We start from the raw sequence: 12,208 nt of genomic DNA on the forward strand, positions 1-12,208 counted from the left end.
TGGTCACTGTTATGTGTCAAACACGTTGACCTAATTAACCTGACCATTGGATCAGTTCGGTTTCGAGTCCGCCCCAAACCATGACCAGAATCACAAAAACTCATGTGAGACGGTCTCACAGATCAATATTGTGAAACAAATATTCTAAATGGGTCATCAACGAAAAAATATTAATTTTTATGTCAAATATATTAGTTTTTATTGTAATATGGATATAATTAATCCGTCACACGAATAAATATATGTGAAATCGTCTTATGAAATACCTCTATTGTTTGATTATTTTATTTATCATAATCACATTTATGTGCAAATAGAATTTAATTTTATTTTGACTTTTGGTGAGATGAGGAGTATTTAGTTAGACTCGGTTCCCCATTTCATTTCATTCTCCTATTTGGTCCACTCTTCAAGCAATATATATATATATTGATCGTAAAATCTAGCTGCTGAATTCCATTTCTGCGAATTGTCTGCCATGGATTTGTGGCACAGAGCTCGGAGCTTGGCGGAGGAAACCGCCAAGAGATCTCAGGAGTTGACGCAGGGCATTGGCTCCATGAATTTCTCAGACGTAGTCTCCGAGGCGTCGAAGAGATCCCAGGAGTTCGCCACCGAGGCGTCCAAGAGGTCGAAGGAGTTTGCCAACGAGGCGTCGAAGAAGTCGAAAGAATTCGCCGCTGAGGCTATGAAGCGCGCCGATCAGCTCACGGCTCAGATTCCCCCTGCCGCCACGGTGCTAACTAATTTCGTGGATTCGCCTCATAAGGGCAATGAGGCCGCTGATCTGGACAAGTTTGGGATTACGGATGATTTGAGGGATTTCATTAAAGGGATTACGATCAGTACTTTCCAGGATTTCCCGCTTGAAGGTGTTGTTCTTTTACTACCTGATCTATCAGCTTTTTTTTTTGGGTGGTGAATTGCTTTATATGCTGTCTTTTTGTAATTATCGGGATGGGAAAATCATCCATTGGCGTGTTTAATCTTATATTAGAGAAGGCTGTTGAATTTTCCGTTTGATTGTGATGTACCATGATGTTCTCTGCTGCTTTTCACCGAATTGATCCTGTTTTAACAAATATGGTTGTCTGGTTTCTGCTTCCGAGTAGACACAGAAAGAACTCGGTGGATACTATTTGTAGTTCGATCACTGCTATATTTATGCTATTGTTGAGAATCACACTAACGGGGAAGCACTATTAATGCATTGATCCGTTTTGAAAGTTAATCAGTATGGCATTCCTCCTTTTTATGTCAGGTCCTAGGAAGTTTTGGACATCAAAATAGAAAGCAATTTGAACATCAATATCAATATGTGACGACCATACCAAACTACAAGTAAGATGTATAGAGCGTATATAGCGATAGACAGTCAATTAGGAACAAAGAGCCACCTGCTTTCGTGGACTTTGTGTGATATATATAAAAAAAAAATGGCGAGCTTTGCCTTGCTGATGAGACCAATGGCATATGTAAAATGAAGGTGTGGTCAACTAGGATTATATACTAATATCATACGCAAAGTGCCATAAATAATCAGATATGTGACTGATGTCATCTTCAGAGGTAGCATCACACGGTTAATGGATGACATAAAAGAATGATCTGTAGCATCAATAGATCTTGGTTATGGTGTCTAGAACCATCAAACTAAAGTCATTAATGGCTCCACGCTGATGTGGAACAGTATCGGGTAATGCATGCTGCTACTCAAATCTAGTGTCAAGTCAAATAGGTCAAAGAACAGGAGAAATTCTGAAACTGAAAATGAAAGAAAATAAGCGAAGTATGAGTGTGCGCTTTAAATCACAAGGATTAGGCTGAAGCACTCAATAACTTTCACGAACTTATTTTGCATTTTCTTGCAGACAGGCTTTCATCATTTGGGTAAATTTAACTTTAAATTAAGCAACTTTTTAAGAAGGGTAGATCAACCAACTTGGAATATGGGTGTACCGAAATCGCCATCTCATTTCATAAAGGCTGATTGACTTTGATGCAAAAGCTTACCATTTTGCATTTGCAGATGACTCAGAGATGATAGATATTCCTGCGGTTTCAAATGTTCGACAGGATCTCAATGAATGGCAAGAAAGGCATGCAAAACTTGTTCTCTCAACGGTGAAGGTTAGATTTTTCTTGCCTCTTTGTTTCCGTGGCTGAACAGGAGAGAAAAAGAAAAAACAATTAACTTTTTATTAGTAGATGTTCCATTCAGAAACTGAGCTGAGCTTGAGTTTTTATTTTATGTTTCAAAAGTTTTATGGACTGGCTTGGGGATTTCATTATTATTTTATCTGTATGGATGAATAGCATACAAGTATACGATGAATGAACTTTATATTCTTTCAAAAATCAATGAAATTTATCCTCTTGCACTGTTCTTAACATTAACAATTAACTTAAATTTCTTCTCATGATAAAATTGTTCGGTTATTGTTTGAGCTCAAGCTCATAATATGCTTAACTACGAATTGTCCGAAGGGCTCAGATTCAGAACTTCAAACATTATCTTAACCAGCCGCATATAAAGAATTGTGTGAATATGACCTTAACATGGCATGAATGAGTATATTGAAGTTCCTACGAAATTCGACAGCATATGCTATCCGCATGTTTTGAATTCATATGAATGTTGTGAGGCTTTACCTATCATTGATTTTGGCACCGAAAGATATCATATATATCATGTGAACAACCTTGAGAGGGAGGGAGGGAGGCAGAACGTGCATGCCAATATTTCTAGTTCTGATATGGTTTAATATGAATAAATTGGAAATGACCTCAAGCTGTATCCTAACATCAGTCTGGTTCAATTCTCACTTCCTTTTTTCCCCTTCTCTTTCAGGAGATGTCAAAGCTAAGGTATCAGTTATGCCCAAAAGCGATGAAAGAGAGGAAGTTTTGGAGGATATACTTCATTCTTGTTAACAGCCACGTGGCACCGTAAGTTGGTTCCCCATAGCAGTGTCCTTTATTTAAGAAATTTTTTAGAGTATTATTAACTATCAAACTCATCATTTAAATATCTGATGTGTCTCGACTTGTCTAACTTAAATCTGCTATAGGTATGAAAAAAGATACCTGGATGATTTAAAGCTGAAATCTAAGGAAAAGGCAAAAGATACTGAAGTGAAGGAGGTTTCGTCGGACGGAACATCATCTAAAAAGGGAGAGGGGATTTCAAGACAAAATAGCAATAATGCTAAATCATCAACTTCTGAACAAGATTTAGATGTCTTTCTTCTCGGAGACCTCGGGGATAGCGATGATGGTCCAGGTATCCGAACATACCACAAACTAAATTAGTTTCTGCCCTTGCATTTGTTCCTAATTTTTCACTTTTCTTTTACACTCTGCTGGCTCATATCCTTTTTTTTTTGGTTTATTCAGATGATGCTGGCGACGACATTGACGATGATTTTGACAAGATATAGTTTGGGAATGAAGTGAAGCAGTTATATGTATGTCTTTGCCAAATTTCTGCCGCACAGCATTTAAATATGAAGTTAGTAAGTTGGAATTCAAGCAATGGAATAATGGATTATATTTTTTAGCAATAAAATTTCAATTAATGCGAATTTTCAAGCCATATTTTTAATTGAATGTTCCAGAAATGATTTTATTTTCACGTAGGAGTTTAATTAGAGTTCTGTATTATTTTTGTAAAAAATGTTAGTTTCGCCCTTTACCACTGGATTTGTTCTCATATTTGCCGGGTCCATCCACACTTACAAATGCTGGCTGTGGGTGGGTAATGGCTCCGACTAGAATAGATGGCCAAGATTTCTTTGGCCATAGATTGGTCTCATGTGGCCGAATAAATCTCGGCCGTTGATGAACTCGAATTTCCCCGGGTAGTGTTGTCTATACCATACCCATACCCATACCCATACCCCAATTGAAGATCCGACTCGAGACGAGGTCCCCTTTTCTTTTTGGTATTTTTCTATTATCAGCTTCAAACAACCGTTTTTATCATTATGTATAACACCGATGTTATATTTGATATCTAATTGTAATAAATCGAGATTTAATTATAACAAACTTATCTTAGCTTAAAAAAAATTTTATGTTGATGCAAAATTACTATTTATAATGATGAATATGCAAAAATATTGACGATGATGAAAATTTTGTCCATTTTGTCTCTCCGAAATGTCTATTTTTTATGGTATTATTTCTGATCATTTTCGTCCAGAAATATCTCACAGTTCCCATATCCTACTTGCATGTGGGACGAGAATTCAACATTACTTACTCGATATCAACAAAGGTAATGAAGTTTTCATATACCTGAAAATTCTATCTAAATACCTAAATATGTTGAAATCAACAATAACTATTCAAGAAACATGAGGAATGAGTGTCTGAGTTGGTGTGATAGGTGAACACTTGATCAATAATCAGGAGTTTGATTTTTCATACCAACATTTTCTTGGACGAGCTTGTCACACATGACTTGTTCTATGTGATTTATCTGACCAACATGGTTTGTAGGTTAATATTAGGGTTTACTCAATAAAACTGAAAAATAATAGTAGTGGGTTCTCACATCATGAAAAAAATCAAGTGTGGATGGTAAATATAAGAAAATAAGGGGGAGAAAACCTAAAAATTGCATGCAAGTCTAACGAGTAAGAAGTTATTATTGTTTTTTACGAAGGTCCTTTGGTACAATGCCTCAGCCATGAAAATAGGCATAAATTCTTCTCTGTAGTAATGGGGCCAACACATCACATGCCCCTTATTACTTTGGTCCATGTGAAGTTTTAAATTTTCACATTAAAAAGTATTCAAAATTTACATATTTAAATAATAAATGGTAAAATACTAGAATAGAATTCCCATGGATTTTCAAAAAAAAAAAAATCATAAAAACTCTTGTGAGACAATCTCACGGATCAATTTCGTGGGTCGAATATTTTATTTGGGTCATTCATAAAAAATTATTACTTTTTATGCTAAGAGTACTACTTTTTGTTGTTAATATCGGTATGGTTGACCCATCTAACAGATAAAAATTCGTGAGACTGTCTCACAAGATACTTACTCATTTAAATTTATCTACCCCGATTTTCGGGTTTTTATTTAATTCACATCGATCAAAATACACTCCCTCAACTAAAATAAATACTCGATGTTTGTGTAATAAATATAAATGGTATACGATGATATATTCTTGTATAAAAATTTAAAAAACAAATATTTAATTATATCGATCGAAGAAAACTAGTACATATATTAAAAAGAAGAGGCGTAAAATCATTCTAGAGTATTATAAAAATATTTTGAAAATTCATATTATATGGAAGTTGGAAAAAAAATTAAAATGGTATATTTTTTCAAAAATAAAAATTTACATTTCACATTAAAATACCACCAAAGGTATCTTACGTTGTAAAAAGTAGAACTTGTTTCATTGAAGTACCTTTGTCTCACGGCAGATTGGCATGGATCCCACACACATATACATTGGATGTGACCACTCTTAAATTACTTCAAATAAAACAAAGAACATTAATATTATCAGACGATTACATGAATTAATATACTTTAGATCAACCTGATTCATATGTACAACGAAGGATATGGATATGCTAACTCATCAACGCAAAAGGGTTAGATATGCGAGAGTACTTATTGAAATTGAAGCTACCAAGCCGAAAATGTCTGAAATGGTAATTGAACTACCGATTGGTGATGTGGTTATTACATTTGAATATGAGCATGATTTGAAATTCTGTGCTAATTGCCGCAAGGTGGGACATTCGAAGGATACATGCTTGTATCAAAATCAGAACCGTAGTAATCGATCTCGATCTAAAAGTGTTACTTGGCAAAGGGCTGGACATAAAAGAGGTAGATCTAATGTGCGTAGATCATCTAAACAGGGCCCTGCTCGTAAACCTTCAATCGCACCAGCCAATTCAGATCCTAAACCTTCAGTACAAAACAATATTGATGGAAATGAAAAGCATGTTGCTCAGCATAGTGATGAACCTACAAAAGACACTCATGAAAATGATAATCGTGGCAAAGGTAAGAATACGATTGTTCATGAGAATGTTGAAGTGCATAATAGCAATATTCCCAATGCTACCGAAGAGTCCAAAACCTTGAATAACAAGAAGAAAAATAAGAATAATAAGAAGAAGAATACTGAGGAGATGCAAGAACAAGGGAAAGACAAAGAAATGGAAACTTTTTTTGAAGATATGGAAGCAACAAGCTTTTATGACACTGATTGTGTTGATATGAGCAATGCTAGCAGTTCAGTTCGGTACTTTGGTAATAATGGAAAGGGGCGGCAACCCTCAATTGCCTCCGGTTCTAAATGAAGATGACATGTTGGAATGTTAGAGGTTTTCACAAACCTCTAAAACAGAAAAGTGTTCAATCTATTATGGACACTCGTCGTATAGATGTGTTTGGCATTCTTGAATCCTTGAAAAGTATTCAAGGCATGAAAGTTGTTCATAATTTTCACCTTAACTCCAAGGGCAGAATTTTTGTTTTATGGAATCCATCTTTGGTTGATTTAGATGTTATTGGTATGACTGAGCAATTTATCCATGTCAGAATCGTATGCAGCAAGACAAAATTCAGCTTCCAAGCTTCCTTTGTGTATGCTTTCAATACCATTTGCCAAAGGAGACTGTTATGGAGTGATTTGCTTGCTCTTGGCAATAACTGCCTTGTTCCATGGATGTTATTGGGGGATTTTAATAATGTTATGTCACAGGAAGAAAAACTAGGGGGTCTTCCTGTTAAGAACTATGAAACTAAAAATTTTGTTGATTGTCTAAAATCATTAGACTTGACAGATATGAGATATATTGGTTGCTTCTGCACATGGTTGAGTCCTCATGTTTGCAGCAAATTGGATCGCGTTCTTGTGAATAATGCATGGCTTACAGCGAATGTTATTGGCTTGACTGAATTTCTGGCTCCAGGATGTGTATCGGATCACGCCCTATCTTCAGTATCTTTACTTGATCATCCAGTTCATCAGAAAAAGCCTTTCAAGTTCTTCAATATGTGGACAACAAGCGAGAATTTTGAATCATTAGTCAAGAGCCATTGGAAAGGTATGCATTGTGGCACTGCTCAATTTAGACTTAAACAATTGTTTAAGTGTTTAAAGAAACCACTCCAAGCACTCAATCATAAACATTTCAGTCACATAGCCAATCGAGCAAGATTGGCAAAGCAGAAGCTTGTGAATATTCAGGAAACTTTATTAACAGATGGGATTTGGCAAGATGATTATAAGGAAGCAAAAAGAACTGCCGAGAAATTGTTGGAAGCTGAGAGACTCTTCATTGCTCAAAAGGCGAAAATTACATACACTCAACAAGGTGATCGTTGTTCCAAGTTCTTCTATAATCTTATTAAAAGAAACAACAAACGGAATGCTATTGTGGCCATTACAAAATTGGATGGTTCAACAGCAACGACACCATCTGAAATTGCTTCTGAATTTATTAATCATTACAAGATGCTTCTTGGTTCGAAGGTTGATACAATTCCAATTGACATGGAATCAATGAGAGCAGGACCGATTATTTCTTCTGAATCTTGGCAGGAGCTATTGCAATTACCCACTCGAACTGAAATTGATGCAGCTCTATTCGATATTGATAATGACAAAGCGCCTGGATCTGACGGGTATGGCGCCTTTTTCTTTAAATCTACTTGGCATATTATTGGTTCTGATGTATCCAATGCAGTGATTGAATTTTTCAAAAATGGTCGTATTCTGAAACAATGGAATCATTCCATTATCTCGTTAATACCGAAACATCCAGCTGCTTCGACAGTGAATGATTATAGACCGATTTCTTGTTGCACTGTTTTTTACAAGATTATATCCAAAATTCTAGTGTCCAAGATGAGAAAGGTTCTTGGCTCATTAGTTGATGGGGCACAATCGGGCTTTATTGAAGGTAGATCTATTGTGGATAATATCCACCTTGCGCAAGAGCTACTCAGGAAATATGCTAGGAAAAGGGGATCTCCAAGATGCATGCTGAAAGTTGACCTACAAAAAGCATATGACACAGTGGATTGGACATTCTTGGAAAGTGTTCTTAACTACTTAAATTTTCCTCCAAAGTTTAGCAAGTGGATTATGGAATGTGTATCAACAACCTCTTACTCTATTGTGATCAATGGCCACTTTCATGGACATTTTGAGGGACGCCGAGGAATTCGACAAGGTGATCCTCTATCTCCATATTTGTTCTCTTTGTGCATTGAAGTACTCTCTCGTGAGTTAAAGGAACTGCATAAGGATCCTCATTTCGGTTACCATCCAAAGTGCAATCATTTACGTATCACTCATCTAGCATATGCGGATGATTTATTGTTTTTCTCTCGAGGGGATGTCTATAGTGTTTCTATGATCATGCGATGTTTGAGTAAGTTTGGGGATATGGCTGGTCTGAAAATTAATATTTTGAAATCTAATGTGTACTTGGCGAGTGTTTCAGATGTAGTGCGGCAGGAAATTATTGAGCTTACTGGATTTGCACTTGGCTCTTTACCTTTTCGTTATTTGGGAATTCCACTAGCTTCTAGATACCTTAGAGCATCGGACTATAGCCTTCTAATGGATGCCATCTCAAAAAAAATCAGTTCTTGGCCAAGTCATTCATTGTCTTATGCAGGGAAACTCGAGCTTATCAGGTCAGTTGTTCAGGGTGTGGAATGTTTCTGGTTATCGATATTGCCTCTACCTATGCGCATAATTGATAGCATTTACTCGTTATGTCGAAATTTTGTCTGGACGTCCAAGCATCCTCCAATTGCTTGGGCGTCATTATGCAAACCGATTGAATCAGGAGGTTTGGGTCTTAAAAATTTAAAAGCTTGGAATAAAGCTCTTCTAGCAAAGACTCTTTGGAATATTCACATGAAAAAGGATTGTCTGTGGATAAAATGGGTTAATCATGTCTACAACCATTCACCAAATGTGTGGTGCTGGGAATGGAAGTCAGAGCAATCACCACTTATTAAGCAGATTATTGCTATACGAGATGAGATTCTACATGCTCATGGATCTGTTCAAGCGGCGGTCACAGCACTAACTCATTGGTTTGGCTCCATGAAAGGCTTATCTAAAGCTTATAATTTTTTTGTTGGCAGTTGGAATGGATGGCCTTGGAAACCTCTAATCTCCAAGAGCTGCATTCTTCCGAAGCACAAATTTGTGTTGTGGCTTGTAGCACATAGAAAATTACTCACTCGAGATAGATTGCCTTACCTTTCAGACAAGTCATGTGCTCTATGCCGGCTTAAAGATGAATCTGTTAATCACCTGTTCTTCGAATGTCCAACTTCAAAAACAATATGGAGTAATGTTCGTTCATGGCTTGGAATGCGTAAGATCATGTCTTCACCGTCGGCTGTCTTGACTGCGTTTCGAGGAGTCTACCGTGGAAGCTCATTTCTGAATAAAATGCGATGTGTTGCTCTCGCAGCAACAGTGTATCACATCTGGAGCATCCGAAACAGACTGATTTTTGACAATGAAGCGCCAAATATTCAGGGAGTTATATTGAAGATCAAAGTTCATGTGTTTAGAAGCGTCCCGTGTGCTGCAGAAGTTATTGATTTTTCCAATTAATTATGTTGTATTACTTTGTTTTGATTGTTAGGATGTACATGTTTATGATTTCGTAGGATGTGGATATTCCTGGGGATGCCCAGTGTGTTTCAAACTTTTCTCTCTTTTACCTATTTAATGAATATTGTTCATTAAAAAAAAAAACGAAGATAATATTTTTTACATAATAAGCGATATTTTTCATTAATCGAGTCAGATGGAGATATATTCAAAAAAAATTCATCATATATATATACATGCATGACCTTTGTATAACACAAAAACTCATGTGAGACGGTATCACGGGTCAATTTTGTGAAACAGATATTCTATATGGGTCATCCATGAAAAAATATTATTTTTTATATAAATTATATTATTTTTTATTGTAAATATAGACATAATTGATCCGCCTCACGAATAAAGATCTGTGAGACGGTTTTATGAAAGACCTATTCTTTGTATAAAACTTGATATCTTCATACAAGAACATCTTTTTGCCTCATATAAAAGCACTCGTTCTTCATAGATTAGACATAAAAAGGCATTCGATCTCATTTTAGCGAGGGGACGAATCCGAAGATTAAATGAAAGATGAATTTTTTTTACTCTATAATCTTACCAAATCATGAATATGATCCTAACGTCGTTGAGATAACTCGTTATGTTATATTTGATTGACGATGATGAGTTTTATCATATCAAAATATCTATCTGTACGTTATATTTGGTTGACGACGATAATCTAATCAAATCAGAAGTGAAAAAAAGTATATATTTTAATTAATTTTATAAATCGCGTTTATCATGTCGACTTAACTTCTAAACAAATATTTTCCAAGATAATTGTGTTTAATCACTTAATTAATTATGTAGGGCCCGATTTATCACGAGAAATTGTCGGCACCATAACTCGACGATATGGAAACTTGTTCCACCCCCTATAAAATACCGCCACGTGGCGTGAAACGGCTCCATGTTTGACACGTATGACAGATATTATTCTCGTGGGACCTACATGATTAGCTGGCTGTAATTTATTGGCTGTATCCCAACCCCTAGTTGGCAGTGGGTATCTATCAGGTGCGGCAAGGTCCAGTTTTTTTTGTAACATTTTTATTAATAGCATCCAATTAATGATTTTTTTTAAGAAAAAAATCATAAATGAAAGTGGAAATGAGAAAATATTTTAAAAAAATATAAACAAGCAAACAAAACTATTTAATGTTCATAAATTTCACAGGACTTGAATTTTTCATTATTTGATAGAATTATAGTGATAATACAATTTATTTAAAAATGAATATGATAGTAATAATAATAAATTTTATTATTTCATATCAATGTTTTTTAGCATGTTTTAATAGATTGCTTTATTTTGTATTTGAGTGGGTCTCACAAATACGACACGTGAGACCGTCTCACACAAGTTTTTGCCTTTGTATTTTTATGTTGTACTTGATTATGATTCGATAAAATGAATATTTTCTTATTATGCTAGAGAGAGAATATTTAACTTATGCATAAAATACCTAATGATTAATATATATTTAATTGTTTTTTTCCCTTCAATTTATTAGCTTAATTTAGAATACAAATTTGAGTTTTTTGTATTCATTAAATTTTAGTTTGATGATATTTTGATATTTTTTGGACTTTTACATTCAATTTTAACATTATTTTACAAGATATGATATTACGGCTTCAAAACAATATTATTTTGAATGATCAAATAATATATCATATATGGTAACAAATTGAAGTTGCCAGATTTATTTAAGCTTTGAAATTTCATGAATATATTCATGATACAAAATATTTCGGTGTCATGGTGTTGTAATATCATGAATGTTTAATATATTATGTTCATATATTCATGACACACGCANAAATTCAAAATTTTAAATATCACAAACTCTTTTTTTTTTTTGGTCGACATTTGAACGAAAACTAATAATTGAAATGAAAATTTCATTTGAAAATTAATTTATTAATGGTCCTGAATTTGAATATTTATTATCCTACCGACAATAGCCATAAAGTTGATTAAATACATCAAAATCTCATGGTGTCTATTTGATTTTTATTTCTGGACACTATTGAATGAAATCATTAATTAAATAAGTAATTAAAAATCGAAATAGACCACTTATTACTTATATTTATACAATAATTACGATAAATATCAAGAATCATGTGGTTTTCAAATCACGATTAAAATTGATTTGAATTATTGGTGTTTTTTAAATTTTTTTAAAAATATGTTTAATGATACTCTATATATCTCAATTATATAAGTTTTCTTTCATTTTTCGGTTGTTTCGAACTCACGGGTCGTATTTTGTGAGACAGATATATTATTTGGATCATCCATGAAAAAATATTATTTTTTTGTTAAGAGTAATATTTTTTATTGTGAATATCGATAGGGTTGACCCGTCTCACAGATAAAGATTCGTGAGACCGTCTCACATGAGACTTACTCATTTCGAATATATAATATAGTTTTTACATTTAGCAGCATTTTTTCTTGTAAATTAAATACGAACAAAACAATAAGATTGCTTCTAACATTGTTTTTCGAATGATTTTCTT

General features: G+C 34.4%; 1 protein-coding gene across 1 annotated transcript; it reads left to right on the forward strand.

The window, feature by feature from the left end:
• The first annotated feature begins 374 nt into the window (after positions 1-374).
• LOC140975603 (uncharacterized) lies at positions 375-3,595 on the forward strand. Its single transcript, XM_073439402.1, has 5 exons — positions 375-872; positions 2,030-2,130; positions 2,852-2,949; positions 3,072-3,283; positions 3,397-3,595. Exons 1-5 carry the CDS (start codon positions 479-481, stop codon positions 3,438-3,440), a joined length of 849 nt encoding a protein of 282 aa, XP_073295503.1. The 5' UTR covers positions 375-478; the 3' UTR covers positions 3,441-3,595.
• The last annotated feature ends 8,613 nt before the right edge of the window (positions 3,596-12,208 follow it).

The sequence above is a fragment of the Primulina huaijiensis genome, chromosome 4, assembly GCF_012295235.1.
Source record: "Primulina huaijiensis isolate GDHJ02 chromosome 4, ASM1229523v2, whole genome shotgun sequence".
Classification (NCBI taxonomy): Eukaryota; Viridiplantae; Streptophyta; class Magnoliopsida; order Lamiales; family Gesneriaceae; genus Primulina; species Primulina huaijiensis.

Coding starts and splice junctions, on each gene's coding strand:
- LOC140975603 (XM_073439402.1), top strand. CDS start 479: ATGGATTTGTGGCACAGAGCTCGGAGCTTGGCGGAGGAAACCGCCAAG. Junction 873..2,029: donor CCAGGATTTCCCGCTTGAAG/GTGTTGTTCTTT, acceptor TTGCATTTGCAG/ATGACTCAGAGATGATAGAT. Junction 3,284..3,396: donor GGATAGCGATGATGGTCCAG/GTATCCGAACAT, acceptor TGGTTTATTCAG/ATGATGCTGGCGACGACATT.